Here is an 18,498-nt window from a genome sequence, read left to right on the forward strand (position 1 = left end):
ATTCTCCAGGTGGAATAGAAATTCCATCTATGTCCTGTGTGAGACGGGATTAAGTTACGGCCATTGTTAGAAATTGACCCTCAGGTGCAAGAGGCTTGGGTTAAGAAAAATTCAAGTACGGGAAACCGAGTAAGGTCAGAAGAGATAAAGTTTCATAAAGAGAAAAATTCTTGATTCATTCATGACGAGTCAAGTTTATTAAATCCTGAGAAAATATTCTTTGTTGCTGTACCATTATAATTTAAGGGTATTTCCTGCTATATAACGTTCTGTTCTTTGGCTCCTGAGCAACAAATTATAGTTCTCCTCGCCCCTTGTTATTATTAAAGGGGTTGTTCATCTTGAGCAAAACTTTGTTTTCACTATTGGCCCAATAGAGAGGTAAAACTTACCTCTATTCTCTAGCGCAGTGTTCCCCAACCTATTTGTATCTGGAGACCGGCTGCACCTAAATTTTTTTTCCAGGGACCAGGGCCGGGTAACCCTCTTACTACAGTCATTGGAAAAAACAAAAATAGTGTGCCCCACAAATACTCCATATCTAACCCCAACCCATATAATGTCCCATTTCCTGCATCCCCCCTCTATAGTGCCCCTTTTTCTGTAGACCTCTTTAAATGTCTTGATAAAGCAATTTCATAATGTCCCCTTGTCTTTGGGCTTTTCACTGAAATGTCCACAGCAGAGTCCCCCAAATGAAACGTCCCCAGCAGTGCTCCCCCACCCAATGAAATGTCTCCAGTAGAGCCCCCACGCAATCATATGTCCGGGTGCATGGCATCCTCCGGCTGACAACATCACAGGTCCTTTAGCCCCTTAACATTAGCAAACTGTACCCCATGTGTGAAATCACAGCATGCTTGCTTGGAGGCTTAGAGAAGAGTAGAAGTTCATGCAGGCTGCTGTGATTTCATTGATCAGATATATATGTATAGGGTACAGTTTGCTAATGTTAGCAGGCTAAAGGACCTGCAATGATGTCATGTGACCAGGGTGACATTATTGATGAATGCTGAGAAAGGGATGAGCTACTGGATTCAGCCCGAGGAGGCTAAAGGACCTGTGATGATGTCAGCCTGAGGAGGCCACGCCCACCTCAACTCACTCACTATGGATATCCCTTGATACCAGGTAAAATGATAAAGTTGATTATATGGGGATCTGAGGGAAACTATTTTTAGCTAAAAGAAGTTAGTTAGTTAGTTAGTTAGTTACTAGGGCTCTATGGAAACCTGCCACTAGCTGCATTTGTGAAAAATATGACAGGTTCCCTTTAACACAGAGTGATACCCCCTCCCTGCCCCACAGAGTAGTAAAGTGCACACTTTGAGCTGCATTTATCAATATAGTAGTATTAGTAATGTCTTTTGTAAATCCTGAAACTTTAACCCCATTCATGCACCAGCCATTGGTCAAGTCTTTGGTCACCGTAGGGGTGCACATTTATGCAAATAAGCTTGATGGCGGAACCATACAGCTGGTCCATCTGTTTTCCTCTTATTATGTTGCCCACTACTATAAACTACAACCTCTTTACCCAATGATTGACACCTTCTACAGAAATAAAATGTACACAGGTGCACCATCAGATATGACCACACCCCCAGGGCACCGAGAACCAAATTTACAAAGTGATGAATTTTCTCAAAAATAAAACATTGTTCAGAAACAAATAGGATATAACTGGAAAGCTTATAAAATACCCTACACAATGTTGTATTCACTTGTAGGGTGACATGGGAGCTGTTAGATCCCCTTTTATTGTCGCGGAGCGAGGGTCCATCAGAGACCCAGAGATTATGTTAACTTCAATATACAGGCGGTCCCCGGGTTACATACAAGATAGGGTCTGTAGGTTTGTTCTTAAGTTGAGTTTGTATGTAAGTCGGAACTGTATATTTTATCATTGTAACCCCAGCCAGAATTTTTTTGGTCTCTGTGACAACTGGATTTTAAAAATGTTGAGTTGTCATAAGAACCAGGATTAACAATAAAGCTTCATTGCAGACGCCTCTGATAACTGTTACAGCTGATTATTGTAGCCTAAGGCTAAAGTACAGGAAATTACTAACATCCAGAGGTCCGTTTGTAACTAGGGGTCGTCTGTAAGTCAGGTGTTCTTAAGTAGGGGACCGCCTGTACTGTATTTCTGAGATCATTGTACTCACACTCGTTAACCTGATCTCGTCTAGTAGAGTTCCACCATAAGCTGGTCTGGTATGTCACCTATTGATTCGTGGTATTAAGTTTCATGCATTGACATTAACCCTATGTTTCTTATCATCACAGTACTGCAAGTACGGCGTTTGTATCCCGAAAGAAAGCGCTGCTTCCATTGTGGATGGATCCTGGGGACCCTGGAAACCATTTGGTGCTTGTTCTCGATCATGTAGCGGTGGGATTAAGACCGCCATTCGAGAATGCGACAGACCTGAGTAAGAATTTCACTATTGTCTCATTGCTCCAAAAATCCCAAATCCACCAAGTTTGGAAGGGCCAGCCATTATCTAAAGCCAAATATCCTTTGATAACACTTGGATAGTTTGAATACACTGCTTTATGTGGAAAGCTTCCAGGAAGAGGCAGGGCTTATTCTTCCCACTGAGGCCACTACAGGGCAAATGGGGTATTGCATGGTACCTATTTAAAGGGGGCAATTCCATGTGTCTCACAGGTTCTATTTCTAATCTTTATGTATCACATTGGAATAGTTGTTTAGCAGCAGTGTGAATCTTCCACTTTCCATACTAGAATCTCTGGAGACCTATATGTCAGCCACTGCACGAGTCAGTACTTAGAAAGGTTCGTGCCACACAGTTATACATCAGGAGCTCACAGGTCAGCCTCCCTGACTGTATACTTATGGTATAGAGGATATGGATAGGAAGGATACCCACAGATGGCAGATATGTTTCTGTCTATGAAAGGTCATGTGATGGTTGTGCTGAAGCATTATGGGATTGACAGCACACAAAAAAGAGTAAAAAGAAAACAGCAGGGGACATGTAAAAATCAAAATGAGATGTTCCTTTGTTAATTCACTTTCTATACTAGAGGCTGTGGAGAGCTATGTCACCACAAACATTAGTATTTGTTTATAACACAGTTATTGATACGGAGCTCATCCCTCCTGACTAAAAACGTATCCACCGACTATATAGATGGAGAAGATAACTACAGTGTATATCCAGCTGGCACAGATGGTATTGTCTCTGGAAGTTCATGAGATGGTTTGCTGAAGCATCATGGGATTGATAGCAATGTAGAGACAATACAGTGAAAATGGTACAAAAGCAAGATAGAGTCTATTTAAAGCAGAGGCAAAATGTAAGCAGAGTACATAAAAGACGTGCAAGGACTGAGTTGTGTGATTAAGCTAGAGGTGCATGGTCACATTAAGTCTTCTAGAACATCAGTTCTGTGCATGTGGTGCCTATATGCCCTGTTTTTTTTGGCTAGTTCTTGACTTTTATCTTTGGCTGTTTCTGCAGACCAAAGAATGGCGGTAAATACTGCGTGGGACGCAGGATGAAATTCAAGTCTTGCAATACTGAGCCCTGCTTCAAGCAGAAGAAGGATTTCCGAGAGGAGCAGTGTTCTGATTTTGACGGGAAACATTTCAATATCAATGGCCTACCTCCGAACGTGCGCTGGGTGCCTAAATACAGCGGAAGTAAGTGCCGCCAAGTTGTGTCTTTCCTCTCTTTCCGCTGAATCTAAAAGTTATTGACAAAGCATTTCTATCTGTCCGCAGTTCTGATGAAGGACCGCTGCAAACTATTCTGCCGTGTGGCGGGAAGCACGGCCTATTATCAGCTCAGGGACAGGGTCGTCGATGGAACGTCGTGCGGACCGGACACAAATGATATCTGCGTGCAAGGACTGTGTCGGGTAAATACTTATTCGCTTGATTTGTGCAGGGAGGATTTTCAGTTTTATTGGCCTGTACTTAATCATTCAGAAAAAGAACAAATGCACATAGAAAGAGAGATATTACTACTCTAGAGCTTTACTTCTACCTTCTTTTCGGCCATTGTATTATATACAATTACAGCCTCATGATAGGTCATTAGGTAGGTAGATAGGATGGAAAGAAGATACAAATATAGGGGGAGATTTATCATCAAGTTTCTGAGGTAAAACAGTTCTAGTTGCCCATGAAAACCAATCAGAGCTCAGCTTTTATTTTCCCACAGCTATTTATAAAACGAAAGCTGAGCTCTGATTGGTTTTCATGGGCAACTAGAACAGTTTTACCTCAGAAACTTGATGATAATTTCCCTCATGATAGGTCGGTAGGTAGGTAGATAGGATGGATGGATAGATAGATAGATAGATAGATAGATAGATAGGGGGAGATTTATCATCAAGTTTCTGAGGTAAAACTGTTCTAGTTGCCCATGAAAACCAATCAGAGCTCAGCTTTCATTTTCCCACAGCTATTTATAAAATGAAAGCTAAGCTCTGATTGGTTTTCATGGGCAACTAGAACTGTTTTATCTCAGAAACTTAATGCTAAATCTCCTCCATAGAGTGAGATAGACAGTAAATATGAATTAGATATAGAGCTAATGGTGAGATGGATAGCCAGATAAGAGATGGATAGATAGATAGATATAGATAGAATAGAAAGTTCAAGCATCACAGCTTAAAATATGATATATGGCTGTTTTACTAAACACAGGGTGCACTCTATTCAAGACCAGACATCAAGTCCTCCATAGACAACAATATCCAGAAAAAAGCATCACACCAACGAAAAAATAGTTTCAAAATGTGGTAATGGACTTATTCCATATTGAAGAGCAACGTTTCTGCTCAATACAGTGAGCCTTTCCCAAGCTGAATCTTGGTGATTACAAGCAAGTTTTTATACAAAATGGAGATGACATCACATGACATCACAGGCTCCGCCCTAATTCAAGTTCAAAGTGCTATAGAGCCTTTGTCAAGATGATGATATCTTAGTAAAAGTGCTAAATCTGTAATATGTATAATATTCTTGTATATATATATATGTAATAATATGTAATGTCCTTCTATCCACCTAACCATCCATAATGGTGAAGTACAATAGTGCCATACATAGAATTAAAAAGCACCAACTGTCCAATAGAATGAAGTGCAAGTGAAAAACTACTTTTAAATGAATGTAGGATGTTCTCCTCTGCGTCTCTAACATGTTAAATAAGCAACTCTCATGTAGTTTTCAGACCAGACGTAAGTGGAACACACAGAAGTGTATGCTGCGCATGCGCAGACTGACTCCATTATAGCCTATGGGGAAAAATGTCCTCATTAAAATTGAAGAACGCAATCAAACCAATGACTTTGAAAAAATGTAAAAAATAAGGAACGGAGCATATGACAAGGCTTAGAGAGAAATATAACTACCTTAATAATATTGGTCAATGTGCGTGGTGTTAAAAAAGGTGGCAACACACTATGTGGATAAAGACTGCCTCATATCTTATAAGGAATATAGCAGATTCCCGCACTAGAACACTTAAAAAAGGGAAAATTGTAACATTTTAAGGGAGTCGTAATAAGTAAGACTACCATATGTTCTAATGGCCAGCCGACCCAAATGATCATTCAGTGTAGCCAGTATAGCATCACAGATGTCATGGACAATAGTGTAAAGACAACAAAATAAAATCTATGGATGTGGTCCGAACACAAAATTATTATAACAAAACAAAAAAATATATCAGTTTCTCAATCTTAATGTAAAACCATAATGAGACAGAGGGTAGCCGGTATCCACGAGTTTGACAGTAATTTCATGAATATATTCAGAAAACTCCATCAATTCTTAAAAAAGACGTACCGTATATACTCGAGTAAAAAAACGTGCTGAAAAACCTCAGCTCGGCTTATACTCGAGTTAAGACAAAAAACAAACAGTGTACTCACCTTCCGATGGCCCCTCGGCAGATCCTCTTCTACACAGCGATGCTCCGGCATCTGCCTCACGCTGATGGTCACAGGGATCGTGACGTCAGCCACACGCTGACGTTATACTATGTGTGCAAGCATCGCTGGGCAGGCTGGCTATATACTACCGGGATTTGCAGGCTATATTCTACAGGGGTGGCAGGCTATATACTACAGGGGCTGGCAGGCTACATACTACAGGGGGCTGGCAGGCTACATACTACAGGGGTCTGGCAGGCTATATACTACAGGGGTGGCAGGCGACATACTACAGGGGGCTGGCACACTATACACTATAGGGGCTGGCAGGCTATATACTAAAGGGGGCTGGCTGGCTGTATACTACAGGGGGCTGGCTGGCTTTATACTACAGGGGGCTGGATGTAAACTACAGGGGGCTGGCAGGCTTTATACTACAGGGGGCTGGCTGTATACTTCAGGGGGGCTGACAGGCTGTATACTACAGGGGGGGCTGGCTCTATACTACAGGGGGCTGGTTGGCTGTATACCACAGGGGTCTGGCTGTCTGTAAACTACAGGGGGCTGACAGGCTTTATACTACAGGGGGCTGGCAGGCTATACATTATAGGGGCTGGCAGGCTACATACTACAGGGGGCTGGCAGGCTATACATTATAGGGGCTGGCAGGCTACATACTGCAGGGGCTTGCAGGCTTTATAATACAGTGGCTGGCTGGCTATATATTACATAGGCTGGCAGGCTATATACTACAGGGGGCTGGCAGGCTATATACTACAGGGCTGGCTATATATTACATAGGCTGGCAGGCTATATACTACAGGGGGCTGGCAGGCTATATACTACAGGGGCTGGCTGGCTATATACTACAGGGCCTAGCTGGCTATATACTACAGGGGGCTGGCAGGCTGTATACTACAGGGGCTGGGTGGCTATATACTACAGAGGCTGGCTGGCTATATACTACAGGGGGCTGGCAGACTGTATACTACAGGGGCTGGCTATATACTACAGGGGGACTAGCTGGCTATATACTACAGGAGGCTTGCTTGCTATATACTACAGGGGCTGGCTATATACTACAGTGGGCTGGCTGGCTATATACTACAGGGGGGCTGGCTGGCTATATACTATATGGGGCTGTCTATATACTACAGGTGGTTGTCTATATACTACAGGGGAAGGCAGGCTATATACTACAGAGGGGTGGAAGTCTATATACTACAGGGGTTGGCAGGCTATATACAACAGGGGCTGGCAGGCTACATACTACAAGGGCTGGCTGTATACTACAAGGGCTGGCTGGCTATATACTAGAGGGGCTGTCAGGCTATATACTACAGGAGCTGGCAGGCTGTACTTTACAGTTGCGCATGAAATTTTTTTCCTTTTAATTGTAGAGATAGAGAAGACCACAAGGACAACTCAACAAATAAATAACATGATTACTATTAGACGTCTGATATTATGTAATGTCATATGTTTTACGATTAGGCTCAAATTGTGGACCTTTTTCCATGTGTCTAGAATTGACACAGCTGCATCAAGGGAAGCTGCCTTTTCTCGACACCCGATAAACCCTCGTTATGGGGGTACCACCACAATTGAGTTTCAACGCATGCTTCCTGATAATTGCAGCTTTAGCATCACTCCTATCAATATGAGTGGAAATGAGAGGGATCAATGTCAATGATTTCTTAGGTGTTTTTGGGGTCAACAGACTGGTACAGCCTTATGCTTACTGAGTTCCACCACCCTCTCAGGATAACCTCTATTCAAAAATTGAGTACACATGTCACTTTGTTCAACTTTGGATGAATTACTGGTAATTATTTTGACTCCTGACTGTATTGGCTGTAGGGTAGGGATTTTATCATTGCTCTGGTGTGATAACTATCAAATTTGAGAAGATTATTGTGATCTGTACTTTTAACAAAAATATCAGTTTCAAAATGATTGCCTTTCAATGTGACCAAGAACTGTAATTCACTGAAAGATTTTACCATCTTGAATTTTATGGTGGCATCAATTGTATTAAAATACAAGTGATATCTCATCACCTGTCCAGAAGAGGAACACATCATCAATGTAGCTCTAACGTCTCAAGACATGTCCAAAGAATGGGGAGGTATCGATGTGATCTCCCTGAATATGAAAAAATTCATAACCAAACAAAAATAATGGTTAGTCATGATGAAAGAGCAAGTTTCTGCCGTGTATTACTTAGTGACTTATTTTTTATGTACTTATGTCATACCCCTCTGATGATCGATAGAAGTATATAGAGATAAGATTCACCTTCTGATCCGGCACAAGATTTACATTTACAAGTTTAGAAATAATGGGGCTCATTTACTTACCTGTCCCGTCGCGATCCTCGAGGTGCGATTAAGATTTGCTCCACCTACGTCAACTCAACGGACGCTACACCACCGGCCGCCGGCTCTCCCTCCAAGCCCCCACCAGGCTACCCAACTGTGACCCCAGCGAAGACTCAACCAACGTTAATAACCTCTTAAAACCTTGAAGCAATTCCCATACAGCCCCCAAATACACATTACCCACGTTGGCCGTACCCATGGGAACCAATGCCCTGTCCATACCTGTGCTGTGTGTGTAACCTGTGTAGACTGAGAAGCTGTACACTAACCTGGCCGAAGCAAGTTGCCACTAAGCGGGGCCGGTGTAGGTCTACACTCCCCCGCCGACTGTCTCATAACCGTTGGAACCTCAGGTCCAAATACTGCCTCCAGTGCCGCTCCTCCTCCTGGCATTGCCATGCCAACGGCCCGGTGCAGAACCTCCAGGACTGCCCCGTCCATACCACCTCTCTCCTGCAAAAACACAGAAGAAACACCCTGGTATACATCAACATTCCCCCCAGGTTGCACTACAGAAAGCCCGAGGCCGCTGGCCTGGCATCGGGCAGCTGAAATAGGAGGCCCCCACTGCTGCTCCGTCGGGCGTCTGCCCGCCTCTCAGCCGAACTGCCCGCAGCCTCACACCACGCCTGGCTGCCTCACGCTGCCCACCACTACTCACCGTCGACCTGGTGGAAGCGCTCCTGAACACCGCGTCGTGGCCTTCGCGCCTCTTCTTGGATCCTCCCGCCTCCATCTTCGCTGCTCCTCAAGCCACTGCCATGAACCGCCACCACTCCTCGCTGACCATCCCGGCCTCCTGCTGGCTCTGACCCCGCTCTGTCCCACTTCTTCCCGGGTGGACTCCCCTCCGGACACTCCAGTAAGGCTCCCGGGGTGGTGAAGGTGTGGGGCTCAATCGCACTGGCGGCCTCCTGACCCCCACGCTGCTAACTGATCTTCAACACATTCAGGGCCCTTCACCTCCACTTCATCGCGCATCTTCGCCAACAAGGCCTCCAACGCTGCCATTCCCAATTAAATTGGTCGCCGTTCCCCACAAATCTGTCGCCGGTTCCCACATATCTGTGGCCGTCCCACCAACTCGTCGCCACGGTCCACAAAATTTTTTCTGGCCAGAATGAGGCTTACCCTTCCTGCCAACCCTTATTAGCCCACTAGTACTCCTCCAACGCCCCCCATCTGAAACCCCAATCACCTAACTTGCATTCTCCTCCTGTCAATAAGCTCAACCCAAAGTCTATAGCCCCCGTCCAGCCCAGCTAGTCATACCCGCTCTCCGCCCACCTGCAGCAGGCTCCGCGCTCACATTCTTCCTCTACTCCACACAATCTCGCTCCATGCACATGACAGAAAGTGGGGAGGGAGCTGCATGAGTATGGAAGAGAAGAGACTAACACAAGCTGGCACTGCCTGCTGATGCCCCTCTCCTGGGACTCACTACAAGCTGATGGCAGGGAGGCAGGTAATGTGAATTAACAGATCAACCTAGGTCGCTGTAAAACATCTGGATAAAAATGATAAATGCTAAAAACATGAGCCATGTGTGACTTGTTTTACGCAGGAGTGTATAGGTGCTAAAGTACCATTCAAAAACAATGATACATTAGCCCCAATGTAACATAGATAGGTATTAAGGAGCAAATTTATCATAAGTGGGCCCTCTTCCCCCAGACCCCCGCCAAATCGATCAGGAGGCCCCGGACTCCAAATAAATCCTGGCGGGCAGCTGTGATCTTCTGCACCGCCAGGGTCTGACCTGGTATAGAAATGTGCCCTAACTTGCACCTGAACGGGCACAGGCTACAGGCAGTGCGTAGGTGCGGGGCAGGAAGGCCCACTCCTCTGCTGTGCATCCGGAATTGTGCCTATTTCATAGCTTGTACACCAGATTCTAGGCGTGCCAGCCATGAGAAATATGGCCCCAAATTTGAATAAACTAAATAATTAAACAATAGAGTGAGACTGATAGATAGATAGATAGATAGATAGATATGAGATAGATAGATAGATAGATAGATAGATAGATAGATAGATAGATAGATAGATATGAGGTAGATAGATAAGAGAAAGAGATAAGAGATAGTCTATAACATTATCTGGGTGTCCTGCTGCTCTTAAAGGGATCATCCATGATGAGTAAATCAGGGTAATTGCATGGATCCTATCTATGTTCTCTTATGGAAGGGTCTCAGGTGTGTGATGTTTTCTTCCCTTTGTCCAGATTTCTCTCTTCATTTGTCGGAGCTCTCCTTTATGAGCAGTAAAGTTACAGAAGCGCTGCAGTGTTTTCAGTCTTTTGTTTGAACGATCTTTCAAAATTTTGGCATAATTGTTCTGTCCTCTGAAAAGAGCCATTGTGCTTCCGTTCAGTCGTGAGGGCGAGTTACCCCTGATGTCAATCACAAATGCTAAGAGAAAATTATAAAATGACTTTTCCAGACTATTATTCAATTTCTAATTTGGGCCCAAATGAAGTCATTTTGTTGCTCATTGCATCAGCTTTTTTTTGCTCCTGTTCATAAAAATTATTGCCTATTTTTTGCACCTCATTCGACTCTTTGTCAAATGCTGATTTTTTTAGAGACTTTTTAGGCGCAAATTTTAAAAAAGGTGCACTCATACCATGGTTGGGACTGGCGTGTTTTTGCGCAATTATTTGCACCCTTTTAGGCGCAAATCAATGTTAAATAAGGTGCAAACATCTGGAAGAAGGAGAAATAGAAAGACAAATTAGGCACAAACCAGGAAACTGCTACACGGTGAACTCCAGCGCTGCTGGAAAAAGGTGTGAAAATTGTTCAAATACCCAATTCCCCCCAAAAAGTCACCAACATACTACCCAAAAACCTGTAGAAGATAAATCTGCCCCATCGTGTCTGCAAGTAAAAGTAGTAAAACAGACCTTTGGGCCTCCATGGTTACAGACTACAAGTGAACCTTTGTGTAGTCTGATACTGCTGTATCTGCAATAGCTTGTAATAAAGAACAGACAGGGGTATTCATCAGGGTGTCTGTGCCACACTAGTGTAGGTTATTGCTAGCACTTGCCATTATTTCCCCCTTTGTGCCACCTCCACCGCAGGGATTCCTGTCCCCGAGCCAGCGCACTCGCTGCAGCCGACGAATAAACGCTGCGCATGCGTAGAAATAAAGTCTGCCACCATCTGTTAATTCCTCACTGTTTTCTAGATCTCTGCTTGCTGTCATTGAACAGGAAGCTTCAGTGTTTATTTCCTTTGGGTAAAACAGGTTGATGTGATTTCACATAGGTGTACAGCTCATTGGGGCACATTTACTTACCCGTCCCGTTGCGATCCCCGAGGTGCATTGTCCGACGAGGATTCGGAGCTGCCGCAATTCACTAAGATCGTGCGTCCAATTTCCTGCATTTGTCGCTTCCCCGCTCAGGTCCGTCGGAGTTCACCATCTTCTTCCCGGTGCATGTGAGTGCTGATCTTGCGACACAATTTGGTATCTAAATTCCGCGGTTTGTGTGAACCAGTCAGGTTCTCCGACGGCCACGCCCTCCCGATTTGTGTCGTATGCAAGCCGGCACCGATGTGCCACAGTCTCATCGCGTGCCCCAAAAACCTGGGGCAATTCAGGGTAAAAAGTCAGGAAACCCGATGAAAATGCGGTGTTTGGACCCTTAGTAATGTGCCCCATTATATCACGCAGCTCTGATTACTCACTGTGATACATAACGTGCACCTGTGTGACATCACATGCCCATGGTCTGGTTTGTATACACAGGAAGTAAACAATGAAACTTCCTGTTGAATGGCAGCAAGCAGAGATCTAGAAAACCACGAGAAATAGATACAGAAACTCTCTTGGAAAATTGTATAACTTTTCATTACACAAGCAATATGACTTAAAATGTACTATCCCTTTAATGAAGTGGCTAGGGCAAGGATGATGAAGCCACAATATAAGAAGTAATTACTGAATTTGTATTTATTGAGTGAATTTGAAATCTTTATAAAAATTAAAAACTTAATGGGGCACATTTACGTACCTGGTCCCTGTGCGATCCCTGATCCGGAATGTTCGCCGGAATGCCCATCAGGAAGATCATGTGCCCCATATCCTGCATGTGTCGCTTCCCCGCTCAGGTCCACCAGAGTTCACCATCTTCCTCCTGGTGCATGTAAGTGCATGGCTTGCGACACAAATTGAACTGTTAAATCCAGTGCGTAGTCCGAATCTGTCGGATTATCAGTGTTGCGTGAAAGCCGGGGCGATTGTGTCACAAAATGACCATGTGCAACCCAATCCCCGGCGCGATCCCCGAAAAGTTGAAAATGCGGCCGCGGGACCCTTGGTAAATAAGCCCCAATATGTACTTTAAGAGTCTGGGTTGATGCCACAGGGTTGTTTATGCAAAATTTAAAGGAGAAGTATTTTGAAATTTCAGATTCCATGTTTTTGATCCTCATTTTCTGACTTTTAAAAAATCGGAAGTGTTTTTGTCACTGACCAGACCATCGTGTGGATCCTAGTAACAACAGTGCCATCTACAGGCATCTACTAAACAAACACTGACACATAATCCAATTATTTTTGGTAAATTATATATATTTCCCTAAAACCTATTTAAGAATTATTGGATATTAGAGGGTTCTGTACATTTACCACCTCCACCAAATATTTGGAGAGAGGACAGACCCCGAAGGCCAAATCTACGCACTGCGCCCGCGCCACTGCAGATTTGAACAGATGGGATAGTCATTACTAAGGTTACAATTACAGTCTATGGTCATATTTTTGACTGTCTAAAATTCCGACTGAGATTTAGAGTCCAAATTTATATTAGGAGTTCAATCTCCTTATGGGCCAGCTTTTCAGGTGTACAGAGTCTCTAGTGAGGATTCTGGGTAAGGAATTTGCAAATAAATGGGAAATAATGTGAAAGGCCATGGATGCAGTTCAGGAAGGAATTAATTCTCCTTTTAGAGATTATCTTTACAGGGTTATGTATCCTTCACCCTAAATCCCAAGTGGAACCTGCATGGACTTTATGACTCTGTACTTCTGAAAAGGCCTAGAAAGGCAATTACCACAAGGATAATGAATCCCCCCTTGGGTCTTCATCAGAGAGCAAAGCAGATAGCAGGACCCTTAGGATCCCCTTATAAGTGTTTGGGGGTCCCTCTGGTGCCTTTAGTTGCCATTATGTAATGATTCTATGTAAGTGGCTGTAACTCAAGACTTCTTTTCATGGATCTTCTCAATATCTTTTTTTTAAAGCAAGCTGGTTGTGATCACGTCCTAAACTCAAAAGCTAGAAGAGATAAATGTGGTGTTTGTGGCGGAGACAACTCATCCTGCAAAACCATAGCTGGAACATATAACATAGTACATTACGGTGAGTATCTGGATGGCCAAGGGTTATTTTTGAATATGTCATTCCTAGAAACCCTGACTACTGATGGGAACCTCACAGCAGAAAGTGTCAGAGACAAGGATTAGACAGCAGGATACTGACGGGACCCCATAACAGAGACAGTCAGAGACAAGGACTAGGCAGCAGGATACTGACAGGACCCCCATAACAGAGACAGTCAGAGACAAGGACTAGGCAGCAGGATACTGACAGGACCCCCATAACAGAGGCAGTCAGAGACAAGGACTAGGCAGCAGGATACTGACAGGACCCCCATAACAGAGACAGTCAGAGACAAGGGCTAGGCAGCAGGATACTGACAGGACTCCCATAACAGAGACAAGGGCTAGGCAGCAGGATACTGACAGGACTCCCATAACAGAGACAGTCAGAGACAAGGGCTAGACAGCAGGATACTGACAGGACCCCATGACAGAGACAGTCAGAGACAAGGGCTAGACAGCAGGATACTGACAGGACCCCATAACAGAGACAGTCAGAGACAAGTACTAGACAGCAGGATACTGACAGGACTCCATAACAGAGACAGTCAGAGACAAGGACTAGGCAGCAGGATACAGACAGGACCCCCATAACAGAGACAGTCAGAGACAAGTGCTAGGCAGCAGGATACTGACAGGACTCCCATAACAGAGACAAGGGCTAGGCAGCAGGATACTGACAGGACTCCCATAACAGAGACAGTCAGAGACAAGGGCTAGACAGCAGGATACTGACAGGACCCCATGACAGAGACAGTCAGAGACAAGGGCTAGACAGCAGGATACTGACAGGACCCCATAACAGAGACAGTCAGAGACAAGTACTAGACAGCAGGATACTGACAGGACTCCATAACAGAGACAGTCAGAGACAAGGACTAGGCAGCAGGATACAGACAGGACCCCATAACAGAGACAGTCAGAGACAAGGACTAGGCAGCAGGATACTGACAGGACCCCCATAACAGAGACAGTCAGAGACAAGGACATGGCAGGAGGATACTGACAGGACCCCCATAATAGAGACAGTCAGAGACAAGGACTAGGCAGCAGGATACTGACAGGACCCCCATAACAGAGACAGTCAGAGACAAGGACATGGCAGGAGGATACTGACAGGACCCCATAACAAAGACAGTCAGAGACAAGGACTAGACAGCAGGACACTGACATGGGCCTCATACCATTGGCATTCCAATCTGACATTGTCCTAAACCCTGTGTGACAAATTGTGACCATTCATTCAGAGTACTATAAAAACTTCAATAAATCTTCCTTCTTCAGAAGCCTTGAACATATTAGAGCAGGTAGTGGAGCTCATGCAGCCTCCAGATCATGTTGGGATGGGTAGTGCTGTAGTTACACGAGGCCTAAACAACTCTAGGAGACAATCCAAAATCAAGAGGAACATGATATAATGAGCTGTGAAGAGACGTCTCAGACACAGCCGCGTGGATTGTCTCTGTCAAGTAAGCATAACACAATGGGCGGCCATGCTTCTCCTCCTTTGTTCTCTGTAAACATAGAAAGTTGTGTTTTGATGTGATGCTACAAGCATTTGGCAGAAGTGAGGAACATCCTGTCCATTAATCTGAACTAACCGTGCGATTCATTCTTTGTGCTTCCCAGGCTACAATACCGTGGTTCGTATTCCAGCCGGTGCTACTAACATCGATGTGCGGCAGCACAGCTACTCAGGGAAGCCGGAAGATGACAACTACCTTGGTGAGACCACACTGTGTACGAATTCAGCAGACAATGTTGTGTGTAGACTGTGACTTAGTCTTGGCCGACGCTCCAGTCTTCTCATTAGACCTTATAAATAATTTTCTCCTGCTGAAGTTAATTTGCGTTTTACCGCCTCATATTTTCATGGTTACGAGTTACGCATGTCACAAAGTACACTAGTTCATGGCAACAGGCTCTCATTAAAGGGGTGTTCACAACATAATAGGATGTGTAATGTGTAGCTTAGCACGGTATCATAGATGTGAAAAGAGTACCTATTAGTGAAGGGTCATTTGCAAACGAGCCGGCATGAAGAGCCGGCTCTTTTGCGTGAGCGACAGAAGTCGTCTCCCTTCAGTAAACCAATGGCTCACTTAACCCGTCCCTAGTGGGCTCACCACGCCCCGTTCATGAATGTTTTAGCTTATATGTAAATAAGAGATATCAGGCTAATTACAAAATTATAACTAGACATTGTTTTATAGGTCTAGGATGTCCAGGATGTACCCTGAGCTCTAAGCTGGGACTTGTGAGGCTGGTGATCTGCCCGACTTGCCTCAAGGGGTCACCATTGGACATAGTTCTCTATATGGTCTCATGTAGGGTCACCATTGGACATAGTTGTTTATATGGCCTCATGTAGGGTCACCATTGGTCATAGTTGTCTATATGGCCTCATGTAGGTTCACCATTGGACATAGTTCTCTATATGGTCTCTTGTAGGGTCACCATTGGACATAGTTTTCTATATGGCCTCATGTAGTGTCACCATTGGATATAGTTGTCTATATGTTGTCTTGTAGGGTCACGATTAGGCACGGCTGTCTGTATGGATTGAAATGGATAAGAGTTTTTACCCTCAGTGGCCAATTGCTTTCCAAAAATTAGTAGAATGCTTTTGAAATTAAAACTTAACCAAAATTTCACCTCCACCTCCTTTTGTAAAAATAACATTCAAGACAAAATGTATACTCTGTATTGTACTTATCACAGCACCTCAGGGGCCGTTCATAGAGCACCAATCAGAGAGTACTTGTCATGCTCCACCCCCACAGGCTCTACACTAGGCTTACCACAATGTACTTTCAGTTCTTCCTACTGTGTTCCTTTAAGGCCAAAGAAAAGGTGTCCTATTAATTTTCACAATCCCTTCTCTGTTCCATCTCTAGTAAACTATGTCCTCTGTTATAAGCAATTCTTGTATCAGCTCTAAATTCAGACTCTGGCTCCTCGGTGAAATATAAATTGTTATTGTAAACCATGTGGGTCTGTTCTGTATCCAGCAGCTTATGATGATCTCCTAGTAAAGGCTCGTCCTCAGCCTGCATTCTGCATCTTGTGAGGTTAGAAGAAGCGCTAACACCTTGAGTAGTTGTCACCGGCGCTCCGAGCTCCTCCGAGACTTGTTTGTGTTAGGATGATGTCTCTCCGCTATCTGTCCGTAAGATCAGACCCTTCAATCAGACTGACATTGCCTTTTTCTTTTCCCTGTTGCCTCTTGTCATTCGACAAGTGCAGAGAGTTCACGTCGAGCTCTTGTTGTAGTTACACAAACTTCATGTTCGGAGAGAGATTTACACAAGCCGTATCCATGCAGATTAGGAAGGATTTTCACTGTGCCGACATATCAGCTGGAATATTACTAAAATGTTGACATGATATCAATTTAATGGCTCCTTAATATCTGATTGGTGGAGTCCAACACCCCACGCACCCATAGATCAGCGGGTCTCATCAAGCGCTAAACGGAGAATAGATCAGGAAGCACACAGCGCCGTTCTCTGTGTAGTGGTCAGACCTGAGTACCGAAGATCAGTTTCTATTCATTTGAAGCTGTAAGAACCCAAATCATCCACTAGAGAAAGAATGGAGCTATCTACTTCCTATTTCATTCTCTGTTTAGCAGCTGATCTGTGCGAGTGCAGGGTGACGGACCCCACCAATCTGATACTGAGGACCTAATCTATAGACATCTTATCAATATTAGTAGCCTGGATAACACCTTTAAGTCCACAGTGGAAAAATAGGAGGATGATGAGTAATAATGCTAAATCTTGCTGTGTATACATTGTTATATTGGCAGGGATTTCATTGCATATCTTGGCAGCTTTGCGCTTATCCTGGTGCCAAACTTAATAAATTACTACAATTATTTCCAATACGGTTGTTTATCAGGACTGTCTCAGGGTACTGGATGTAAGGGAGGTGCTAGCAGCACAGAGTATTTCAGCACAAAGCTCTTATTTTTCCTGACCGACAACAAGTGCAAAGTTATGTACAACTTAACGGATCCAAGTCTCACATAACCCTCTCTTTATGATGCTTTTTCTACTTATGTGTACAGTGTCTTTTGTAGATAGCGAAGTAAACCTGTAAAGTACCTTTTTTTTTACTTTGAAGTTACTTAGACTCTCAAAACTACCTCATTTTTAACTTACATCTGTTTTACATGTCTCTCCACTAAAAGGGGATGTCTAGCCACATGAATTTATCCTCTAGCCATAAGATAGAGAATAACTTGGTAATTATTGGGATGCCAATGGATCGAGAGACTGGGAATTGGTTGTAAGGAATGGAAAAATATGCCTTGTCACTCCATTCACTGTTTATAGTGCTCCACTAGTCCCCTATTCTATTGGGGGTTCAACACAACCCCATTCCGTGATCTGTGGGGGTCCCACCACTGGAACCCCATCAGTTAGCAAGTTATCCCCTATTGCAACTAGACAACCCCTTTTTGCTATTTGAATCTCAGCTGTAGTAACTCAACACGGCCATTACACCATGTGTGGAGCTGTTCTGTACACTGCATATTTCCGGCACCTCAGCGGCCAGTATGAGATGACTATCAAGGTTGTTGTGTATTGGATAACTCCATCTGATATTGGCCTCTTATCCCCTAGATAGGTCATCAGTATCCTCCACCTGGAAACCCCCTTTAAGATGGAATAATTAGATTGCAAACTTCACTGTTTTAAGCAGCCAGTATTTTTTTATGGAGCATATTGGCATTATATGAGTAGGAAATTCCTATAGACAGCGTTATTGTATAAATGAACTGCATATAATGGACCGTATTACC

At 44.0% G+C, this 18,498-nt stretch overlaps 1 protein-coding gene across 1 annotated transcript in view; it reads left to right on the top strand.

Annotated features, from left to right (window-relative positions):
* The window catches only part of ADAMTS9 (ADAM metallopeptidase with thrombospondin type 1 motif 9), a 167,702-nt gene that overhangs the window by 54,430 nt on the left and 94,774 nt on the right, over positions 1 to 18,498 (top strand). The window contains exons 12-16 of the mRNA XM_072128981.1: positions 2,290 to 2,435; positions 3,492 to 3,673; positions 3,755 to 3,891; positions 13,551 to 13,668; positions 15,318 to 15,413. Coding sequence (XP_071985082.1) covers positions 2,290 to 2,435; positions 3,492 to 3,673; positions 3,755 to 3,891; positions 13,551 to 13,668; positions 15,318 to 15,413 — 679 coding nt within the window. The remainder of the gene's footprint in view (positions 1 to 2,289; positions 2,436 to 3,491; positions 3,674 to 3,754; positions 3,892 to 13,550; positions 13,669 to 15,317; positions 15,414 to 18,498) is intronic.

Source organism: Engystomops pustulosus, chromosome 10 (assembly GCF_040894005.1).
Source record: "Engystomops pustulosus chromosome 10, aEngPut4.maternal, whole genome shotgun sequence".
In the NCBI taxonomy this organism is placed as follows: Eukaryota; Metazoa; Chordata; class Amphibia; order Anura; family Leptodactylidae; genus Engystomops; species Engystomops pustulosus.